The 25371-nt window shown below is 34.2% G+C and overlaps 3 protein-coding genes across 3 annotated transcripts; all 3 read right to left on the bottom strand.

The window, feature by feature from the left end:
- Positions 1-341: 341 nt before the first annotated feature.
- On the bottom strand, positions 342-10297 carry LOC134681794 (uncharacterized). The gene is made up of 2 exons (XM_063541438.1): positions 10260-10297; positions 342-1660 (listed from the first exon to the last, which is right to left on the bottom strand). The coding sequence occupies exons 1-2, from the start codon at positions 10273-10275 to the stop codon at positions 411-413; spliced, it is 1266 nt and encodes a 421-aa protein (XP_063397508.1). The 5' UTR covers positions 10276-10297; the 3' UTR covers positions 342-410.
- Positions 10298-20778: 10481 nt separating this feature from the next.
- LOC134727529 (uncharacterized) lies at positions 20779-21510 on the bottom strand. The gene has a single exon (XM_063591910.1). It carries the CDS (start codon positions 21508-21510, stop codon positions 20779-20781), a length of 732 nt encoding a protein of 243 aa, XP_063447980.1.
- Positions 21511-21644: 134 nt separating this feature from the next.
- LOC134727528 (uncharacterized) lies at positions 21645-24818 on the bottom strand. The gene has a single exon (XM_063591909.1). It carries the CDS (start codon positions 24816-24818, stop codon positions 21645-21647), a length of 3174 nt encoding a protein of 1057 aa, XP_063447979.1.
- Between the last annotated feature and the right edge of the window lie 553 nt (positions 24819-25371).

Below are 25371 nucleotides of genomic sequence, written 5' to 3'. Positions count from 1 at the left end.
TTATTCTCGTTGGATTTTTTCTGATGCTTGGTACGTTTCTGTGTGTGTTACATTTCAGTGTTGTGTCGTTGTTCTCCTCTTATATTTAATGCGTTTTCTTATGTTTTAGTTCGTTACCCCGATTTTGTTTTTTGTCCATGGATTTATGAGTTTTGAACAGCGGTATACTACTGTTGCCTTTATTACTCATGTTATAATACGTGTATCTATTGTCCATGCCAATCAAGGACTATCAACACAAATTTCTAGAGTTAAGAGTTAATACTTTTTGTTTTAAGAATTATTATATATAAAAGTACATATTTGAAGTCGTTTTATTGATACAAATCTAAAGACAAATATGCAACTTGGAAAAGGGTTTATATTCGATGACAACGATAATTCATGACATTTTCTGACGCCTTAAACTTTCAACCCCACATGATTATCCAATCATATGGACATCTGTCATCGATTACAAGCCTTTTAATGTTACCCCTAAAAGCTACTCCAGAGTAACAGCTTATGATACTAACTAATGAGGCTCCTTTTGACGCCCCTGAGTGATCGACATAAAAAAAAATATCTTTTGCCTGTCGTCCTTGCACGGTTACTTTAGTTTCCAATATCTGTTCAGCTCTTGTTAAATTCATGACCGGATGATTCTTGTCAACACTTGTAACTAACAGGTTTCTTCCATGTTTTCTTAATAGCGTTTGTCCTCCTGTGACACGCATCATATGCAATCGACGGCCATATATGGGGTTATAGGATACAACAATCCAATCCTTCCAGTAATACTTACCAGCAAGTAGATTGTAAAGTTCAGTGGCAAATTGTTTATTCGGTTTGCCATAGTTTTTTGAGGAAAATTTGTCAATATCCTTACTGGATTTGGCGAAATATACATTTATACACTGTTCGTCAATTTGTTTAAACTTCGTTCGAACCTCCTCTGTTCTATTTATCCATTGCGACTTCATAAAATTAGCATTATGATCATATTTGTAGGAAAAAAGGTAGGCCAATTCAATTTTAATAGACTGTAAGAGAAGTTGCATAACTCCGCGAAGAAATAAATCTGTCTTTTTGCGGTCACCGTCAGTATAACGCAAAACAGAAGTACCCAGATCTTCTTGAAACATACCTTGTTTATCGACAATTGATTGGTACAATTTCGTGCCGCTATTCTGATAATCACTTTCATAATTTGAAATGTAAATTTTCTTTCTATTTTCCACAGCAATAGGTGGAACAATATACAGATACCTATATTCCCGTGCCATTGCCTTTATCCTTTGTTCAATCTGACCAAAATTGACTTGCACGACGTTCCACTTAATCATCTGTTCGATACTATCGAATCGCTTATCCATTTCATCAAAACGTGAGTCAATATATTTCATAATTTTTTTCATGTAAGCCAACTCCGCGGATTCAGTTTGAAACAATGCGGATACGAAACCTATGAAGGGACCTATTGCACTAAGGTAAGGACCAACATTTACTCCGATCTTTCTTAAAACATCAGCAAACTCCTTCTTTTCAAGAACTTCGGCTATACTTCTGCCGGCTTCAAGACCTTTAATTGTCGTTTCTATGTCATCCGGAGATATGCTGTTGACAGGCGGGCAAACAATTAACAAAACAGTCACCATTAAGAACCATATTGATGTTAACACTAGAAAAATAATATTGATATTGGTAAATGAATTTAGTAATTAACTGAAACATTGTAACAGTTTCAAATGACTTGTAAACAACACAGATAGAGCAACGATTGCAGTGATTCGAAAATACACGGTGGTTCACTGTAATGTAATAAAGAGAGACAAATAATTTCTCAAATATCCAAAGCGACATATTGTCTAATAAGATCAAAATTGTCGCGTTGATCTAAAAAAAAATTAAAAAAAATACAAATTTTAATGGGAATTTTGTGGGGAAAAAATGGAAGATGTATAACTAAGCTGCAATCCGATAGCTTACTTTATTTACACAGGTTTAAAAATTCAATCATATGCTTTCCTAATTTTTATGGTACATATACAAGAGATGACGGTTGCATGGTTACTGTAAGCCATTGCATTGAAAATAACCTTAAAAGTCATCGGAATTCACCTGCATCTAGATCTGTTTACAATCATGTTTAGTTGAACCTTGTTACCGAAGTAGAGTACAAAACTATTTGGTGTTAAAACTGTTAGCATACTTTGGCATCAAGTGAATTGACAAATGCTAAAGATGTAATTTTGAAATGCCCGGATAAAACATCAACATTGACAGGAATATTCCTTGTAGTTGTACTCTATAATCCCACACAATTACATATCTTTTTCGTTTATTAAATTGCAATGAAAAGCTACAAGAAAGTAGAGAACTGTATCGATTAAACGCTCTTACAGAACTGAAATGTTTGCAGCAGGTCTGCAGCATACTTGCTGCAAACATAAAGCTTGCAGGAACCTTTGATTTGAATAATGTTTGTAGATGTTTGCAGCTAGTTGAGAACCTCCTGCAAACATTGCAGCTTTTTGCTGCAAGCTTGCAGCAAGTTTGCAGAAACTTTTAGGTTTGCAGTAAGATTGCAGGAAACTCTAAAATTTAAGGGATGTTCGCAGCTAGATTGCAGGAATCTTTGACAATTCTATATGTTTGCAAGAGCATTGCAAGAATTACATAAAACGAATGAGCATGCCCATTTGCTAACTTCCTGTAAGATACAGATTTCAAATTTGAAAATGTTGAAGGTGTTTGAGTCATGTTATCATACAATGTATTAGTATTCAGGGAGTATTTTAGGTTGGAAATTAAAAGAAAAGTTTGCAAAGACACTTATGTTGAAATATTGTGTTGTTAGAATTTAAGTTGAATTATGTGAAAATATTAATTAAAAAGCAGTATATATCCACAAAATAAATTTCAAATAAACCTTTTTTCGTATTTTAGATATGCATGCAATTCATTTTAGCACGTACTTGAACAACAAGAAATCTTTAAATTATTTTGAAAGGATTACACCTTTGCTATGATATTTGTGCAAATGATTAATTAATTGAATTATTGTATGTATGTATGTAACCAAACTTTTCAGAATTTACTGTGTAAAAAAGATAATGTGATGTGTATACACAACATGACTTAATTGGTTAATATTGATTAAACATTTATGTAGTTCCTATAAGTTTGCAGCGAGCACAAAGGAGAAAAATAAATTTATATATAAATGTTTGCAGCAGGTCTGCAGCAAACACGCAGCAGGTCTGCTGCAAACACGCAGGAGAAGGATTAATTGGCATAAAATTGTCTGCAGCAGGTCTGCCGCAAACACTCATTTGCATGGTAAATTGTTTGCAGCAGACCTGCAGCATATTTGCAGCAAACACGCTGCAAACACAGACTCTGTGTTCGCTGCAAGTCTGCAGCAAGTTCGCAGCAGACCTGCAGCAAATGTTTGCAGGAGGCTGATTTTTTTCGGTAAGGGCGTAGCATTTTTTGAGTTTGACAAGGTAAAATCATATTTTGGTAATAAATATTTGAAAGCTACAGTTAATATATCAATATCAATACAAACATAAATTTAAATCAATTTAAGCTTCAGATATCAAAGACCACTAAAATTTAACGAAGATTGCTAAATTAGCAGCTCAGAAAGATGAGATTATTTTTTCAAAGTTTAGCAGTATCTTTTCTTGAAGGTTAATTCACACTTGATTCGAACTAGGAATTGCTTCAAAATCTATAAGAGGAATTACTTTTCTATGCTTCGTTTTACAATTAAGATCTTTAAGAACTTCATTACAATAAGTTAATAATGTGCATTCAAAGTCATCGTTTCTTTTTGAAACGGCCACGCAAACAACTACAAATAAACTCATCACAGATACCAAGATCAAATTTATCTATTTGAAAAGATTTGTCTTGGATACATTGATCTTTGATAACAGATTTTTTTTTAAATTTTATAATTATAATTTCTATTATACTTTGCTTATCAAATGTACATCTCACAACACAACTATGATGTAGAAATAACTTTAGGAGGATCGTATGATACAATTCCAGTTACAACTTTTCCATTGTGTCCTTTGAATTATCAACCAACCATACTTTGCGATTATATTGATTATACATCAAGGACTAACTACACATTTACAGGACAATAAATAACCTTTAAAACCACGCATTATCATAAATACCAAAAGCAATCTCTAAACAAATTTTGAATCTTATTTTTAGGCAATAAAAATCAGCATCACGTCTAAAGAAAACAAACATAATCTATTTATATCTATGAATGTGTCTGTGTTTAACTATTATGTGTGTGCATTTCTAACATCTTATGGTTTCATATTGTTATCTCGTGTTTTGATAGCATAATTATCGTTGCAATATGGATGTTACATAATAAATAACGATGTTTCATCATCGGAGTCAGCTAAAATTTTGTGCGGGCATTAAATAATTATTTCAATAGTGATTACAGACTAGTTCGAACAGTTAAATATAAAGATTAACAGTGAGTCTAAGAACTTACGAGACAAATAAAGTCCTGATAACATGTGAGTAAAACTAATAAGCGGGATTAAAAGATACAGTAAATTAGGGCAACAGTAGTATACCGCTGTTCGAAATTCATAAATCGATTGAGAAAAAAACACAAATCCAAGTCACAAACTTAAATTGAGAGAAACACATCAAGTAGAAGATCAAAACAACGACAAAACATAAATCACTAAACTGGAACACGCAGAAACGAACTCTAACATAACAATGGTATTTTTTTTGGTACAGGACATTTTAAGACAAAATTGGTGGGTTAAACCTAGTTTTGTGGCTAGCACAACCTCCGGAATGTATGGCAATGTTAAATATAACATTAAATGACAACATTACATGGCAGGACTACAATACAATACAAAGAGGGAGAACATGCAGGACAGACAAACACACAAATAATAGCTATCAAAAAGTACCAGGCGTATAATTTAATACGCCATACGTACGTTTCGTCTCCGTAAGACTCATCAGTGACGTTCGGATAATAAAAGTTCGAAATCCAAACCAAGTACAAAGTTGAAGAATATTGAAGACCAAATATTCCAAAAATTGTGACAAATACGGCTAAAATTATCTGCCTGCGGTAAGATTGGTACCATAAACTAATACAGTACAACTAGATTTGAGAACTGCATGAAAAGTACACATTACAAATAATATCTAGACATCAATGTATTTCTCTATTTTAAAGAGGAATGTTTGGAAATATTGGAGAATCATCATTTTTGTTTTTATAAGACTTTTGTTTCGGATTAGCTTACTCTCAATAATTTTATTGAATGCGTCCTTTTTCTCTGTTAGGCGGTAAAAGACGTGTTGATTTGTGTATCCAGTGTTCATGTATCTAGTTAAGAGGTTTTAGTTGTAATTCTGATCAGATATTGTTTTGTGTCTCATTGTTTGTAGTTGTGATTTTCTATTCGTATGTAATGGTAAAGATATTTAATTACCAAGGGCATTTTTGTGAATGTGTTTTAATTGGAACTGACACTGTGTTCCTGTCATGTAGTGGTGACATTTTAGTTGTGTATTTTACATTGGTATAAAGCATGGAGGTTTGGCTAGCCACAAAAAAGGTTCAACCTACATGTATATATATATTCTTAAAATGCCCTGTACCAAGTCCGGAATATGCAAATTTTTATCTTCTAGTTCGTTTATATGAATGTTGCATTGTTTGTTATTTTTCCGACGTAGTCGGTATAGTTTCGGTTTGTGCACTTTGAACTTAAGGACGCTTAACTATGGCAACAGAATACGCATGCTCGAAAATCCTTTCTTTGATTGGACAAAATGCTGTCACGGTGGGTGATTTGATTGTGTTTGAAAAAACGTCTCGAAAATTATATCGTGATGGAAAGCAAGTGAAAAACTATGAATATTTAAACTGGATGTAACAAAGAATTATATTTTTTATTAAAATAATTGTTTCTCATATAGGTCTTGCATCCATGACAGCTGTTTATTCGGGACAATTATATAATTTTTAATGTAATTTTAAAAATTTGTTGTACGAACGTACATGACTTTTATGAACGCACCTACGCATATGAGATTTCCGCGGGGTTTTGTTGACTGTAAAAAGATATTACTTATACATGTTATACTTCCAATAGTTTCTAGCTTTGTTAACCATGAATTAAGTTTAATGTAAACAGTAGTAAATGTATATTAGTTTTGTTTTTTGTTATTTGCACTGGATTTTTTGACAACTTTTTTTTTTAGGTGTCATCACAATATTCGTACCGATTATCATGTTATCTGCATGTTGATATCGTAAAATATCAGCTGCGAGACATAAAATGAAGCTTTTTGTCGAGTGAGCGTAGCGAACGAGATCAAAAAGCCTTCATATTATGTCAAGCAGCTGATATTTTACAATATCAATATGCAGATAATCTGATAATCGATTTATCGGGCTATATTTGCTTGTTCGTTGTTTCAGAAGTGTTTTCTTTGTTTCACCAGCACACAAAAGATTGCTTGATAAGTTCGGGTCAAGGTTATTAACGTCGGTTCAAACATTATGACGTCGCTGATATGTCCGGGTCAAAGTTATTAAGGCCGGGTCAACGTATTTGACGTCACAAAGACATGATACGGAATAATATTAAGAGCTGAACAGAGTGATATAGACAGTGGGACGACCGATAATTATATATTATTGCCTTAATATCCCCAGAATTAGTAAAGAATTTCCTGTAATTACATTCAGATGGAGATTTTATTAAAGAGGTCCTGCATCATTAAGTCATTGTGCCTCGGAAGGTTATCGAAATGATAGTTTTAAACATATACTAGTACTCAAATTTAAATACGTCGGATATCTTTTTTAAAGATAGTTCTTGTTTTATCTGCCCTTTCATCTTATTTCAAAATACCGGAAAGATCATCTGTTTTTTTTTTTACAAAATATTATATAAATATTCTTAAATATAACAAATTTTAAAATCTATATAAGAAGAAAACGAATTTTTCCAAAAATATTTAGCAAACTACAGCTGCTGGCAACGATTGAGGAAAACATAGCTTCATTACCTTCAGAACAAAGGGAACAGTTGGAAATAGAAAAAGTAAATAAAAAAATCAAATCTGCAAAAAAAATCAATACTTATAGATTTTGTTAACATTTTTAGACAAGAATTAAGAAATGTCTTGAGCAGTTATGTCGACTTAAGGATAGTGATCCGATGTCGTCGGCGGCGTCATTAACTAACTTCTTTTAACTTGTATACTTTAGAAGGTTGAAGACCTAAATGTTTCATAATTTGTACATAGATCGATGCTTTGTGTTACGAAGTTTACGTCTATTACACACCAATTGTCATATATCTAATTTTCATGGTTCAATTACTACTTAAAAATGTTTTCTAATGTTTATTTCTCTTATAATGATTCATAAAATAACTATGATGGGTTTGTGCATGCCTTGGTAGGTTCTCGTCAGACAGCTTTTTCTTGACCTAAGCCACATTTCATGGATCATTGACCGAGGTTAGGTTTTGGTGGTCAAGTCTACACCTCAAATAATAACAGGTGTATATGTCCAACTGGCAGGTGGTATCTGACCTTGACCGTTTTAACGGTTTAGTGGTCAAAGTTAGGTCTTTCACTTTCAGTTGTAGATATACTCATCCAATAAACCAAGATTAAATTTTGAATTTACACCAGACGCGCGTTAGTTCTACAAAAGACTCAGTATTGACGCTCGAATCCAAAAAAGTTTAAAAGGCCAAATGAAGTACGAGTTTGAAGAGAATTGAGGACCTAAATTCCTTAAGTGTTTGCCAAACACAGTTAAGGTTATCTATTCCTTAGGAAGAAAATACTTATTATTTTGAAATGCAAACAGTTTTTTTTATAAATATAACCATATCAGAAGTGCTGATACTGGGGTGGTGATACCCTCGGGGAACATGGTATCAATGATAAGAAATGAAAGCGAGACATTTCAGGTTGTGCACTATTGTGATAAACAAATGATTTAGATTTGTGTACCTCCTGTTTGTTGAATGAACGTCAATTGTTGTTTAAGCTTTGATTACACAAATGAAGTGCAATAAGGCCCTTATTTCGCCAAAAAAAAAAGTGCAAATTAATAAAAGTCGTATGTATTTTTATATTTGTCCTAACTAGACTAAGCTACAAGATTATTAGAAAAAAATCACATGTAATGGGCTCATGACAAAATGAGTATGTTTTGTAAAATGTGATAATTTACTTGTTTTAAGTATATTATAGATTAGCAAAGTATGTGCGCATCCGAGAAACAATGTTATATAAGGTGACATTACGTTAATAGTTATAATTATATAATATTTTAGTAGAGCCTTTTATAAAATATTTTGTTGTTTCTTGTCTGCGCAGCATGTTGAAAATTACGAAGGAAAACTGCATCATCATTCATGAAAAATGGTATAATGACGTAATAGTGACATCATCAGATGAAATATCTTAACGTTTTACTTTTATTTTTCGTGATTGTATGCACTTTCAAACATAATACCCTTGAAATAGTTGTCTGATATTTTATTTGCTTTGACCAAAACCATGCCTTAATGGCCCTTATCCTTTGTCTCAACAGTTTAGGTCTAATGAAAGATAACTGATTCCTTATTGGCAGTTTTTTACATTTACGATTAACATGCGACATATGGGTTTTCTGCTATTGAAGTATCTTAATATCTTTCAAGTATTTTAGAGATGAAAGACAATTTAGGCATTGATTAAACGTATTTTTTTCAAATAAAAGTAATTGTTAAATATTTCGAAAGATTAATTGCTAATTTTGCCTTCAGAATACAGTCCCTCTTTTTTTTCTTTTTTTTTTTTTTATTAAAAACACTATTTACAATCTGATAGTTATTAAATCGTGGTCCAAGGGGAGACAATATTTGCTACCGATCAATGTTCTAATCACAATAAATGATATTCTTCACCATAAATATCTGTCTTTTGACTATCTAAACAAATGATAAGAAAATCCTTAGTTTTTTCGAAAAAGTTTTGTTAACAGGTTTATAAAATTGACCACATTATTAATATTTATGTCAACACTGAATGTATTTCTGGGCTGGTGATACCCTCGTGGATTACCTTAGCCGTACTTTAGCGCAACTTTTTGGTATTTTTTGGTATTTGAGATCCTCGATGATCTTTAACGTTTTACTTGTTTGGCATTATAACTGTTTTGATCTGAGCGTCACTGGTGATTCTTAAGCCCAATCACATAAGACCACGATCCCGCCAAGCTTACCGCGATCTAAAATACATACAGATCATGTTAAGGTCGCGGAATAAGTGGCATGAAAATGTAAGTGTTCGTTTATTTCACGTTGCTACTACGTCCTCATTACGCTTCCATAACGATCACGCTTCGATTATACCATGTTTTCAACACGCTTGTTCTGCAACCTCACTACGATTATTACGATCTTTCTACGCTTATAACGTTCTCAATACGACAATACAATTATTTGTCCGCTTGCAACACGATCTTGACACGCTGCTACTAAGTTTATAGAACGCGCTTACCACGACCATATTTCTACGTCCAAATTACATACAAACAAACAAAACATTGAGAGCTTTTATATATTTTATATGACAGTGACAATGAGCAAAATGGTTGTAGTATGAACGTAGTCAGGTCGTAAATAGAGGACGGCATCCGCGTGCTAAAATCGTAATATGGTCTTGAACAGCGTGGTATAAACGTGATATAGTCGTGGTGGAAGCGTGGTCTGGTCGCGCAAAAACGTGATGGTCGTAGTAACGTCGCTGTGAGATCGCAAAGCAGTCCCCCGACTAGAACCACGCGTTCAATACGTTGTCTGTACGATGGAAGAGTGATTTTTGTGCTCTTGCCAAGACCTCACTGCGATCTCACTACGATTTTACTACGACCTGATTTCGCCACGAACGCACCACGATTGTTTTGAACATGTACAAAGTTGGCAACGCTCATCAGTTCAACTATCTGACCAATCGTACTACAATCGTCAATATTTGCATTTTTTCACAGATCGTAGTTCCATTGTGGCCTAGTGTGACTGTGGTATTATTTAGATAAAACGCACGAATTTATTCGAGGCATATTCCAAAGCGTGGTTTGTTTTTATGTAAACGTTGTTCTATACAAACATCGACCTGACTAACTAATAATATAATTGATTAGCTACATTAATTTTTATGTAGACATCTTTTTAAAAACAACTTACCAATTCTGTTTATCATAATGTTTTTCTCCCTAAATGCTGCCACGTCATTCAATTGTCACAAAATGTTTGGAGATGACAGCTGTTCCTTATAATTGTATGTGTTAATGATTTTTTTTCACCATGTCACAGTGATGAAATTTAATAAAAAAAAATGTACCATTACCTTAATTGTTGAATATATATTTCATTTAAAATGTCAATACAAATCAATATAAAATGATCAGCAGTAAAATATTTAAAAAGTTGTCAGGTAACAATCGAAACTTCCCTGTCCATATCAGCCAAATTGAATGTTCATTTTTCAAAATAAAGCATTGTGAAATCGAAAATGTCAACAACCAGTCAGTTGGAACAATCTCAATCATTTAGACGCGATGTCTTTACATATTTTTTTCCATAGTTTTAATTTTTACATATGCATTTTCCCTTTTAATGCATAAATTTCACTCTATGAAGTATATGCTTATGGAAAGCCAACGGGGTCAAAATTCTTAATTCGTAACTTGTCAATTCGTAAGTTGTAACTGTGTAATTTCTAAATTGTTAATTCGTAAATTGTCAATTTGTAACTTGCACCTTTGTAGTTTCAAAATACTTCATTTGTTAATTGTCAATTTGTAACTTGTAGATTTCATAATTCTTTATTGGTAAATTGTCTTTTTGTATATTGATGTTTTGTTACTTGTAACATGTAACTTGTCGATTCGTGAATTGTCGATGTGTGAAATGTCGAAGTGTTAAATGTCCTCGAAGTTGTATTATGCTAACGATCATTATGACGACAGATGGCGCTCGGGTTCTTCTTCGATGTATACTCATCTTGTAAGTAGGAGTACCGCCATGTGGAATGTATACCCTAAGTGATTTTAATCCATTAATTACAGCAAATGCGTCTAAAAAAAGAAAAACAAAAATGTATAGGATCCCAGTTTAATTTGTTTACTAACGTGGACTTTTGTTTGAGAACGGAAACCGTCTATAGAAAAAAAAAACATCCCGACTATAGTTCAGTCCCTCAACGTAATTGATCTCTCCTAATTTCGGGGTTAATGTAATAATAATAATCGTTGGTCAGTGGAATATTACGACTGGATTATTCAGGTATATACAATGAGGAGATGTGTTAATACACCGTATGATTGCCAATGAGACAGCTATCCACCAACGCGAAGTACAAATAAAGTCGATGTAAGCATCTATAGGCAACCTGGCTACGGCCTTCATCAATGACAAAACCTAATACCATATAGTCGGCTTTAAAAGGCTACACCATTACTGGAAAACCCAGGTTCTAGTAATAAACGATTTCTATTAATCATAAAATGCCATTATCGGACCATTTTATTCTGACAGTAAAGGACTGACATATATATTCTATTCTGCTGTTGTCGGTTCTATGGTCGGGTTGTTGTCTCGATGACACATTCCCCATTTCCATTCTACATTTTATGTATTAATATATATGCCTTCTGAATTTTTCTGGTCTAGAAGCTTAAAAATTGTCGCTACCAGATTTCCTAATAAAAATGTATAACCAAAAAGTCAAATATTCACGAGTCACTCGATCTCAACAGCTGCTGAATGCCCCGTACTCCCGATATGAACCCCACCTGGTGCCACACCTCCTTATAGCCCGCCAACCTTACTAAATCTAACATGTTGTCAATCGTTAATTAAATGAAATGATTTACGATTTTAATCAATAAATCTGGTTTTTTTTTAAACTTGCATGACAAATATAAAATAAAAAATCATTTGCAATGAATTCGTAACAATGAAATCCTAATATCCTATTGACAAACCAGGTTGTATTCCGCCTGCCTCTTCTGTCGAGCAGTCAGCCAGGATCCTAGGCTATCATTTTACTCTAAAAATGACCAAATACATACTCTTTTGGCCAAACCCCAAATAATGTGCAAATATGTTCTCGGAGTAATAAAATTTAAGAACCTTAGTGAGAGCGCTCACATGCCCCACGCCCCCACATTGGCAATGGAGAAATAAAATAACTTTAAGAAAAAAAGTTGTATAAGAAAAAAAAATAATTATAATTTCTTGTCGATAAATCTAAATAGTATATGTCCTTATTATCTACAAGGTTTCATGAAATTCTGTAGTGTGGTTTCAGAGGAGTTGCGACGATAAATTGTTGCAGAGGTACATTTGTATATCCTAAAGCACATAAGTTCAAAGGGGCGTAACTTCTAGGAAAAAAAATGAATTGTAATTTCTTGTCGATATGCAAATCTACTTAGTATGTCCTTATTATCATGAAACTCTGTTGTGTGGTTTGAGAGGAGTTGCGATGACAAGAAACAGGACCGAGAGAATGACGTACGTACGGACAGGTCAAAACATTACACCCTCCGCAACTTCGTTGCGTGGGGTATAAATAGTGTAAGCATATAAGAGATAATTGCCTCTTTCATGCAAACGGCGATATGGCAATATCTTTTCTCTGACAAGTCAGAGGGAGAGGGCGTCAATTTGTTTAAAAGTGGGAGTATTAGGAAGGGGGGTTCGAGATTTCCAAAAAACACTGGCCTTTGTTAGTCTTGTATGATTTTTATTTTAAATTTTATTTATTTGGTTTAATTCGGAGTTCAGTATGACGTCCGGTATTACAGAACTAGTATACATATTTAGGGGCCAGCGGAAGACTGACTCCTCCGGGTGCGGGAGTTTCTCGTTGCATTATATACCCATTGGCGGCCTTCGTTTCTTTTCTGCTCCATGGTCGGGTTGTTGTCTCTTTGACACATTCCCCATCTCCATTCTCAAATTTATGTAGGTAACGCGTGTAGTAAAAAATAAACAGTTTCATAGTTTAACGATCATGGTCATTAAAAAATATATAGAGGGGACACCTCCTAGTATATTTCGATCTAGTACCATGATCATTTTAGATCTGTATCTGTAGGAGAACGTTGTAGATACAACAAGTGAAACTGCGAGCTTCTGCTCACTGATGATACCCCCGCCGCAAGTGGATAATATTAATAGTGTAAAAATATGCAAGTGTTCGATAAACAGGAAGTTGTCGAGTGATGAATCTGAAAACGCATCACACGGTATAGCTGACTTATATAAATCCTGAAACAAAATTTCAGAAATCCTTGTATTGTAGTTCCTGAGAAAAATGCGACGAAAAATATTCATTGGACGGACGGACTGACGGAAGGACAGACAGAGGTAAAACAGTATACCCCCTTTTTTTTTAAACGGGGGTATAAATACCGGCTTTAATACAACGGTAGAGAGAGCGCCGTCGATGTATTGAGGATGCACGAGTGTAGTTTCTGAACGGCTGTCAACGCTCGGTGTACGCACTACGCTTCTTTAATGTGGTTCTATTTGAATACTGTTTTTAGGAGAAAAAAATGAGTTAAAATATTGTTGTATTTTACTCGTTGAGATCTCAAAACTTTTCGTGTAGTTTTTAATCTGCATGTTTGTTCACTATAGTTCTTGACTGATTATTGTTAAATCGGGTCCTTGGCAGCAATTTAGTGTTCTTTTGGACGAGCTTTTTTCAAATTGTCTGGTTCTATATCACTGCGACCACCTCGTACAGTAATATTAGCTTCTGATTTGAGCGTCTTGTCTGTATGTATTGTGGTTTCAGATTGGTGAGCGTGTTTGAGACGCAGCCAACTTCTCTGGATTTGTACTCTCCTGTTATAAATCTGACAGGTTGTCGGTATATTCTTTCAAGCTTATTGATGTTTGTAGATGTGAACTGGTCCCATACTATTGTCGATATGATATCTTATTATTGACCTGAACATTTAAATATACGCTGTTTTCTCGCATTCCGATTGACAATATCTCAAATTTTAGGACCTCGGTCAGTTATCTCGTTCCTTTATATTTTATTACAAAATAGTGCATATTCAACACAGTCTTGATATATAGTCTACATTAAAAAAGTGAGTCATTTAAAGTAATTTTTCATTCAGTTTGTTTTGCAAAGTACCTATATGATATCATTAAACATTTTTATAGATATTGGAAGATGTCACGGGTATGAGCACCAATGAGACAATTATCCATCCAAATAACAAATAATGAAAGTAACCTATTATAGGTCAAGATACTGCCTTCAACGCGGAGCCTTGGCTCACACCAAGCAACAGGCTATAAAGGGCCCTAAAATTACTTGTGCAAAACTATTCAAACGGGAAAACCAACAGTCTAATCTATATAAAAAAAACAAGAAACGAGAAACACGCATAAATTTTATTAACAAACGACAATTACTGTACATCAGATTCCTGATTTATGTTCCTACTCGGGAGCTAAATAAAGACTGTTCGTCCATTTGTTTCTTGTATTAAAACATAAAAATTATCATTAGATATTTACATTCTTTTCTGAAATTTCAATATTGAGATTATAATATTAATGAATGATGGTTGTCAAACCATTTCTGCCATTATACATTGAGTCCCGGAAATTTGCGGGCCCAGGACAATATTAGTATTTTTCCAGCACCGTCTTATATTTCATGTTTTGAGTCTTGTTTTGACCCGGTTAAATATTAATTAGAAATTTCTTGCCAAGTGACAGTCATAAATTTGCGAAATTGATAAAGAAGCGCGTTCCAGTGACACATCTATATACCATGTATACCTTCATATTATATAAAAGGAAGTGACATACCTCATTGCATGTTTGGTGACCAGTACATTAAATAAATATGTTTATACGAGGATACCTAAATATAAAACCGAGTCCCTGTTATACATGCCATATAAAACAAACAATGCATTTATTTATTTGTTATCTTTTATATGTATGCGCTGTACATAATTGAATTAAACTCCTTTGGTATATATTCCATATGGCGGTGCTCCTACTTACAAGAGGATTATACATCGAAGAAGAACCCGAGCGCCATCTGTCGTCATAATGATCGTTAGCATAATACAACGTCGAGGACATTTAAGGGCATACGATACAGTTTTAATCCTGTATTTAAAAGTTCATGAAAATTTGCATATAGGCTATTTTTTACCTGATTAAATCAAATATGTAATAAAAAATATACCTTCATGTGCTACTTTTTGCGTAAAATGAGGTCGAAATTTTGTATATTTGCTCGAAATTCAGATTTGTGGCCGTAATTTCTTTTTCGAAAGAAAGACATGACTTTTTTGTTATAAAAGATAAAAACAAATTGTTTTTTGTTAAATAATCGGTAATTTCTGTATTTTATAAATACCTTTAAAATATGCATTTTTTTATTCAGAAATAGCTCATATTTATCAAATGCTCATGAATTGAGGAAAAAACGTAATTTTTACTGCATGTTTATCAAAATTAAAAAAAATCCTCTATTTACAGTTTTATAAAAATTTGGTCACATAATCTCCCTGCAAAATGAAACCAAATGCCGTTTTGAAAAATAGGGGTCCATGAACTCGTTTTCAAATTAAATCAGTTTGAATGATAAAAATCAGTCGAAAAATTCATCTTATCCCGATATGTCACAGTTTGACGTCGCGAAAATAACAAATTACGTTAGCAACGTCATTACCTTCCCTGTAACTGTATCGTATGCCCTTAACACTTCGACATTTCACACATCGACAATTCACGAATCGACAAATCACATGTTACAAGTTACAAAACATCAATATAGAAAAAGACAATTTACCAATAAAGAATTATGAAATCTACAAGTTACAAATTGACAATTAACAAATAAAGAATTTTGATACAAAGATACAAGTTACAAAGTGACAATTAACGAATGTAGCATTATGAAATTGCACAGTTACAAGTAACAAACTGACAATTTACCGATTAAGAATGTTGAAACTACAAAGGTGCAAGTTACAAAAATTTTTTTTTTTTTAAGACATATAAACGTTTTATTCCTAAATATTTCCTGTTAGTTACAAATTGACAACTTACGAATTAGGCATTATGAATTTAACAATAACAAGTTACAAATTGACAATTTACGAATTAGCAAGTTAGAAATTACACAGTTACAAGTTACGAATTGACATGTTACGAATTAAGAATTTTGACCCCGTTGGCTTTCCATATATGCTAGTCACAATTATTGAATAGTTACGATTATACGTAATCTCAGAACCTTTTTTTATTAAAAGGTAAATGATAACTTCTCTCTGAATCGTAGCTGAAGTTACACCATTACACCATACACGGTTTTTTTGGGAAGTTTACACCATCCAAAAGCTGTACATGTTTTCTAATTCATACGTTAAACACTGTACAAAACATCTATTTTGAATGAATAACTAATTAAGTTGATCTGTGTTAACGTTGTAGCTACAAACTAACCGATCTTGATATTGGTATCTTAAAAATAAAAGCCTAAAAAAGGGGGGTTTTGTTAAAAGCTGCTTAAATTTAAACCAGAAACAGGATTATGTAAAGTCTTTAGTAGCGTGAAACAGAACATATGAAACAGAACTAGCTGTCAGATAACTGCGAGTACTCTCAGATCCGTGCATTGTGTCTTTTTGTGTCGGGATGTATAAGTACCCGGCCACGTCCACTTGTTTGTTTTGTCTATCTGATGAGTTAAGCCCTTTTCAACTGATTTTTATAGTTCGTTCTTATGTTGTACTGTTATACCAATGTCCAAGGTAAGGGGAGGGTTTGGATCCCGCTAACATGGTTAACCCCGCCACATTATTTATGTATGTGCTTGTCCCAAGTCAGGAGCCTGTAATTCAGTGGTTGTCGTTTGTTTATGTGTTACACATTTGTTTTTCGTTCATTTTTTTTAAAAATAAATAAGGCCGTTAGTTTTTTCCTTTGAATTGTTTTACATTCAATTTGTCTTATCGGGGCCTTTTATAGCTGACTATATGCGGTATGGGCTTTGCTCATTGTTGAAGACCGTACGGTGACCTATTGTCATTTTGGTCTTTTGTGGATAGTTGTCTTATTGGCAATCATACTACATCTTCTCTTTTATATATATTAATATATAGATGATAGTATGTGTTATCTTGGTGTAATCAGGGGTTTACAGAATTTTACCCTGGTGCTGAAAATGCATTGTAAAATTGCGTACACCCCTTATCACAAAAAGAAAGCGATGTTTTAATATCTAACCTTTCTTTAATAATTATATACCCGAGTATAAAATTGAAAATTAGTTTGAAGAACTTCGGTACTTACATATCCCGTCATTGTTATAATGTGCTATCGTCATTTTTTGTATTACTGTCTTCCGTATATGATTATTATCGATTATGTGCTTTTTATATATGCCATTTTGTTTTTCTTTGTTGACATATTTGTTTGTTTTTATAGTGATAAAGATAGTTACACAATGTTGACTGATGTACCCATATTTTTACCTAGTATTATGTCTGTTTGTTTTCTTCACACATTGTTGTTAAAATTATAAAACTGTCATACAAACAAACGAGAGGTTAATATATTTATAAAGCTAGGTTTAATCCACTATTTTCTACAAAAGGAAAGCCCTGTATCATGTCCGGCATGTGACAGTAGTTTTTCATTCGTTTGAGTTGTTTACGTTTTAAATTTGCAATTTGCTATGGGATTTTCTGTTGTGAATTTCGGTATTTTTATAACTTTCCTTTTTAAGCATATTTTTTTGTTAAGACGGGTGGAGGGTCAACATATAATTTTAGAGTTTTGTTTCAGGGCGTTATATTTAAAGGAAGATTGGCAATTTGTTTTGTAATGTTTTTGAATTTTGTTATACGTTTTCTCAATTTGATTTTACTTTGAGCAGTTACTTTTTACTTTCGGTATTTTACATAGCAACTCATCTTATTTAGCATGTATAACTGAGTCACTAAAACGTAAATTCCCAGCAAACAATATTACGTCGTAATTACGTCGTGACAATGGTACTTTTTCTTTGCATTGACGTCAGGTTATTACACTATATTTTCGTAAAAATGTATGGTAAATACAGTAAAAAAATAAATGTTCTTGTAAATTTTAGGAATGTCAATAAATACGTCGCAACAACGTTTTTATTACGTGAATTATTTGATCGAATGCAGTATATATTGCAGATATTTATTTCTTATATATTTTATTATTGAAGTGTATTATCATTACAGATACGTGACAGATGCGTCTCAATAGAGGTTTCTCAACATCTTACGAACGAACGAAAATCGCCCTAACTTGACGTAACTTGCCGAATCGAGAAAAGAGGGAGCAGTAATTTATCTTATAATTTTGGATTATCGGCTGTGCTCTTCTTCCCTTTGAAATGTCTTTTACATGTAAAATATGCATGCTTGCTGTTTTAAAACCATTTTGAATCAAATACATATCATATTTATTTGATATTATATAATACATAATATACAATTTACTGTTCAATCAACACAGTTGAAATTCTTATCGATCTATAAATTTAAGTGAAGAATATTTAATCAAAGGACAGTAATTGTACAAGAAATCTTAATAAACATGATGACAACCTCACTATTTAGTATATGTGAAAAAGGTAAATATAGATTCATGTATATGGATCGAAAGGAATAGGATTTTTTTTTATCTTAGCTAGAAGCTGAATTACGGTAAACATTCTTTCGTGGATACGAGGTAAAATAAATCTAGGAGTGAACGACTTTCGATTTAAATTTGAAAAGAAATCATCCCAATAAGTTCCGGGATAACTTCTTTGCCTCCACCACTAAAATCCAAATGATCTCTTCATATTGATATATTGTTATAAATTGGTAGACTTAACAAGACAAATAAAGGAAAATATTGAAATACAGATAAGATAATAAGATAAGATAAGATTTATTTTATTAAAGTGTCACCATCCATTACAATATCAATATATATATATACGAGTCTAAATTGAAAACTACGTTCAAACCTATGACTGCGTTGGATAAAAACCGCAATTTTTATACGTGTGCATGTCAAACAAATTTCGTTGTAGAAGGGTCTAAAAACAGCACAAACAACATATATATATATATATATATACATACATAAAGTCATAAGAACCTAACATTTTTAGTAAAAGGACGCCAGCCGAAAACGACTAATGAGACACTTTAATTAATACAAACATCTAATACATACATAAAAGGGCAGCTTTGTTACATTTAATATATATTTGGTACTAAATAAAATTAAAAAAATAACAAAACATCCATAATTTGTAAATGACATGTTTTCGTCGATAAAACATATGATAAAGGGAACTAGCTAAAAGACTGAGGAACCATATTCTCAGTACACATAAGATAACGAAGTTTTTCAATATCACAAAAATTCTGAAAATCAACATTTAAAAGACAGGCTTTGGCATATAATTAATGTCTGATATCAGAGTAAAAACAACAATTTAAACTTATATATTGTTTTTTTTTTGTTAACATGGCCTTTCTTATTCTATGTGTTTATGTTTCCTAGATATAGTATAATTATGAGTATATACATATTTTTTTCTTGTTTATTGTTTCCGTTAAGCTTCTAGGGGATACTGTGCATATTTCCTCTATTTTTCATATTTATCATTTTTCTTTTTAGTTAGGGGTGTAATATATAAAAATATATATTTTGATAACCATGTGACTATCAGTTGTGTTAGGGCTGTAGCACTCGTGCTTTCAACAAGAACACACAAAACTCTATTTCTAACGATAGATCGAGTTCACCTTTGAATTTCTTTAACTGATTTCCAATAAATATTAGAAATAATAAAGCTATGTTACGACACATCTATTCAAGATCCTTTCCGATACGAAATAATGAAACTCATAGTAACTTAAACCGATTGGACCCATAGAAGGGACGTGTAGATCTGAGGTGTGGATATATGAAATATATAAAAGTTGTGTTATCTCGATCACTTATCAATCCTTTACCAAACGCTAATTTCGCAATGAAATGAATGAAATATTTGCCACTGAACGTTAAACACCAAACAATCAATCAACCAATTGCATACTAGATGTGTTGAATTTTTTAATCAAGGACATTATAAAAAAAAATCTTTTTGAATGGATAAGGGAGATAAATCGAACGCATATACACGACATGTCAACAAACGGAACTCAACGTAAGAAAATGAAACAATCAACAACAGAAAATAAATTGGAACACAGATGTTTAATGACAACAATAAAATGCAAAGTTGCAAAAAAGGGTATTAAGTTGTTAACTGTTTGTAAGATGTTAGAGGTTTCCAGATTTGCTACGTATCAGGTACGGTTGGTACGTAACACAACCGTTGGTGTTATTTGGGAGTGTTTTGGACGTATCGATTTAAGTAAACACAAAAGCGTCTTCAATGTTTCGTATGCTTTACTAGTCTTATATACAAGAGAGACGTTGGCAAGTGACGACGTTGCGGGCCTATTGTTACGTAAATGGCGGTAAAACGTTAAACAAATAAAAGTGATAAAGTGCTAAACTGAAACTAAAACTAATTCACAACATTCTGGGGGCCGCAAAATGCAATTACTGTTCATGTATTGGTCATAAAAAGGGTATTGGAAAAAACACTTTTAACAATTAAAGTTCATATTTCCAGTGGCACCAGTTTCACAATTGGTCTCGTGGTAATCAGTTCATTTGATGTCCGAAGTTTGACTGCTCTTACGACTTCATCTTTCCCGGTGATCAAATCTTCTATAACAGCTAGTTTCCACATCATTCTCGGTGAATTGTCCATGATTTGTACGACGGAACCGATTTTCACATGTGCGCTTTGGTCTCCGGCGACGCGATTAAATTCTCTTAATCCGGTGAGGTATTCCATTCTCCATCGTTTTGCAAAGTGTTCAATTAAAGTTACTTTATGGTTGTAACGTTTATTTGCTTCTGTGAAATCTACATTTAAATTATTGTCCTCTGAATTGTTGTCTTGCGATAATCTTCTTCCCTGCAGTAGATGTGACGGTGTTAGCGGCTCTGGATCTCGAATGTCGGACGACACATACGTAATTGGACGATCGTTGATTACCCGTTCGATTTCTATCAAAGTTGTTCGTAATAGGTCAGAATTTACTTGTGATTTTCCGAGCACTTTTTTTAATGTCGTTTTCGTAATTCCAACTAGTCTCTCCCACCATCCACCGTACCACGGTGCTGCTTTCGGAATAAATTTCCAATTAATTTGAATGTTCATTTCCTTCGGAATGTCATGTGAGGCGGAAACAAATGTTGGTGCATTATCGGAATACACAGTACTCGGAATTCCTCTCCTACTTACGAATCGTCTAAACGCTAATTTGAATGATTCGATCGTCATATCTGTAACAAGTTCTAGGTGTACGGCACGAATACAAGCACATGTGAATAGGCAAATATACGATTTTGCAACAAGTCCATTATCTTTAACGAATAGTGGTCCAGCGAAATCAACACCAGTTGTCGTAAACGGTATCATATCGGACGGGTGACTCTATCCTTTGGTAGCGGAGGCGAAATTTGCTGTGGAAATGCTTTTCCGGTCACTTTTCGGCACTTTACACATTTCTGTACGATGTGGTTAACGCATTGTCTAATGGAAGGTATCCAATATGATTGGCGGATTTGCGTAATTGTCTGTCCAGCACCAGAATGTAACATCTGCAGGTGCGCGTTCAATATAACTAAGTCCGTAAATTGATTTTTCTTCGGTAGTAACACTGGAAACTTCGCGGAGTCGTCTAACTGTGAATTGTGTATGCGCCCGGCGCATCGAATGACACCTTCTGTATCTATGAACAAGCGCAGTTGTCTTACTAACGGTAGATTCTTGTCACGTGACGGGTTTGCGAGTTGCTGCTTTTCATTACTGAATTTTTCATTTTGAATATCTGTAATCCATGTACGAGTTGCGCGGTCAATTTCATCTTTCGTAATATCTTTTCCGTGTCTAGCATATTTCCTCAAGTTATACGGTCGCTTACTTTTACATATATTCACAAATTTAAACACGTAGCATGTAACTCGTAGTAACTTCTTTAAGGACGAGAATCTCGATAGATCAATTATTTTCGAAATTCCACTTAATTTACACGGTTTTGTCTTTTTGCTGTCATCTGTTGTCGTTAACAAAAGAGTCTCTTGTTTAACTTGTGGGGTCCATGTAGGCCAACTGTTCTCATCCGATATCCACGACGGTCCTTGCATCCACAAAGTCGATTCTTTGAATTGCGTTGATGATATTCCTCTAGTTTGAAGGTCGGCTGGATTTGAGTCTGTTGGTACGTATTTCCATGCATTTGTCATGAGTTCTCTAGATTCTTCAAAGAAATTTAAGGCGGCTTCTTCCGTATTAACACTTGTAAGTACGTTGTCTACATACAAATCTCGCTTGAGTATCTCAGCTGTAGCACTTGTAACCGTTGACAAATGTTTCAATAATGTAGCGTTAAGAATAAATGGCGAACATGTCGCTCCGAATAAAATTACCTTGAATCTGTAAGTCTCAAGTTCACTCTTGGGGTTGCTTGGGTCTCTAAGCCAGAAAAATCGGGTTGAATCGCGGTCTTCTTCGTCTAGTCCAATCTGGAGGAATGCTTTCTCAATATCAGTTGTTAAGGCGTATTTACCGTAGCGGAATCTTGTAAGTATATCTGTTAGCTTATTAAGCTGCGGCGGTGTAGAAGAAAGGCAATCATTTAAGCTGGGTGATTCTGAATCTTGACGACAACTGCAATCATATACTATACGTATCGGTGTAGTCGATGAATCTTTTTTCACTGGGTGGTGCGGAATATAGTGTACTCGATTAGTAGTCTCATCCGGGGTCTCAACCTTCTCTATAAAACCTCGATTTTCTTGGTCGTTGATAATGTTACCGTATATCTTAAGCATCTCTGGTTCTTTAGCAAGTCGGTTTATCACGTTGTATGCTCTCTTTCTGGCGATCATCTCGTTGCAAGGCAACTCCGGATGTTCTGGTTTCCATGGAAACTTGGCGATGTACCTATTGTCTTTCAAATGAATGTTATTCTCTTGGTAAGTGGTCATTTCTTGTAAGTCCGTTTTCGCTTTCACTTCGCTGTCTATTTCTGTTCCTATGGATTCGATTTCCCAAAATTTATGTATTTCACATTCTTCTAGTCTGTGTGGGATCAAAATGTTCATAATCGATGACGTTGATTGATTATTACTGTAAGTGTTCAATTGTATAGGTCCTGATAGCAAGTATCCAACTTTGGACTGTACAGCGGTTGGTCCGGAACCTCTAATTACTCTGTTTCCAACTATATCCCAATAATAATCGGCGCCAACTAAGACTGATATCTCAAAATCCTCGTCCTGTAAAGCTGGGTGGGCTAACTTCAATCCATTCAAATGCTGAAAGCTCGACTGGTTCCTTGCGTAAGTATGTATTGGATAAGCAATCTGTGGTACTATAAGAACTTCAATAGGGATAAGCGTATTCGTTAGACCTTTTATATATATAGTAGCAATTTGTAAATTTCTAACCTTCTTGTTGGATTCACCGAAACCGGATATCGTTATCGCTTCTTTCCTTTGTGGTCTCAGGTTCAATAAATCGGCTATCTCTTGAGTGATAAAGCTTCGCTGGGCTCCTTCGTCGAATAGTAAATTGGCGGTGTTAAAATGTGTCTTGTCATACGTGATAGGCGCTATCGCGGTTTTCAACAATACCTGCGATCTAACTGATGATGTGGATGAATGCATACTTGCGACTGCGGCATCGGTATCTGGTTTTGATGTACTGCTATCTTTAGACTTGGTATACAGGTGTGATTCATTCTTTGAACAAATACTGGTATGGTGTCGTTTATTACAATTTTTACAAGTTTTATCGGATTTGCAATCTGCAACTCTGTGATTTCCTAAGCAATTGAAACATGCCTGTTTCTCCTTAACAATGCGTTTTCGAGCTTCAATTTCCGTAACAGTTTTACAAGCTAATGGGGCGTGAACTCCTTGACAAAAGATGCACGGCTTCTTGGTTATGTCTCTTTTCCCTTTCTGATTTGCGTAGTTGCGATTTGTACCCATAAAGAATGCTGATGTGGGTGTGTAATTTGGCTCCATATCATCACCGTTTACCGACTGACCCGCTTCCTTAATCGTTATCTCATGTTGAATAGCTTGCCGTAACGACGGCAAGTTCCAGTGGTCACCTCCGTGGGCACGTACCATGTTTTCTCGTATATTCCCAGGTAATTTATTTAATATTATGGGCACTAAAAGGCTTCCGAACGACTCGTGAGACTCCCCTATACTTTCAAGGCCACGGATGTAGTTTTCCATACTGTCGTAGAATTTTTTCAAATTTGTAATATTTGACGTTGGACTAGGAAGGCTGATTAAACTCTGCATGTATGTTTGTACTATCTTATGTGGTTGACCGAATCTCTGTTTCAGTACATGTAATGCTTGTCCGTAATTTGTGTTAGTTATTTGTAGACCTGCTATGCATTGGGTGGCTTCTCCGAACAGTTGAGATTTCAAGTAATTAAATTTCTGCACATCGTTTAAAGACAGGTTATCGTGTACGGCAGCGCTAAACGAATCCCAAAAGGGTTGCCATTCTAACATATTCCCACCGAACGTTGGTAAATTTAATTTGGGAAGTTTGTGGTACATGCTGGAGTTTGAAAAAACGGACGCTGATGTATTTGCGTGCATGAAACTGGGTTGTGGCTGACTTTCTTGATGATTTGTGTAATTAATAAACTCGTGTGCATTTGGGTTTAGCAATGACTTACTTGACTGTTTGACTGTGATTTACGATTTCTTAATGATTTTTGAAAGTTTAGTTACACTCATTTCTATGTCATATGTGTATCTGTCGGCTTCCTCTATTTCTTCGCTCACTTCCTCTTCCGATAGTTCCTCCACAATCTTCTCGTTCAGTTGATCGATCGTTTCCTGCTTCTTCACAATAAGTTCTCGAATGGTTGAAAGTTCACTAACGTCAAATTCCTGCAAAAGTTCCTCGGAACTCGGTTCCACTTTCTTCAGTAACTTTGTAAGAACTCCCCGATGTCCAGCTCGTCTGGTCTTCATCTTCGCGGTTACTCATCTTTCAAATTCGTATTCTTCTGTTTTTGTCACGGCACCAATGTTTTGGACGTATCGATATAAGTAAACACAAAAGCGTCCTCAATGTTTCGTTTGCTTTACTAGTCTAATAAAC

Source organism: Mytilus trossulus, chromosome 8, assembly GCF_036588685.1.
Source record: "Mytilus trossulus isolate FHL-02 chromosome 8, PNRI_Mtr1.1.1.hap1, whole genome shotgun sequence".
Taxonomy (NCBI): Eukaryota; Metazoa; Mollusca; class Bivalvia; order Mytilida; family Mytilidae; genus Mytilus; species Mytilus trossulus.
Note: the sequence above shows the minus strand (reverse complement) of the source record. Positions and strands in the feature narration are given on the sequence as shown.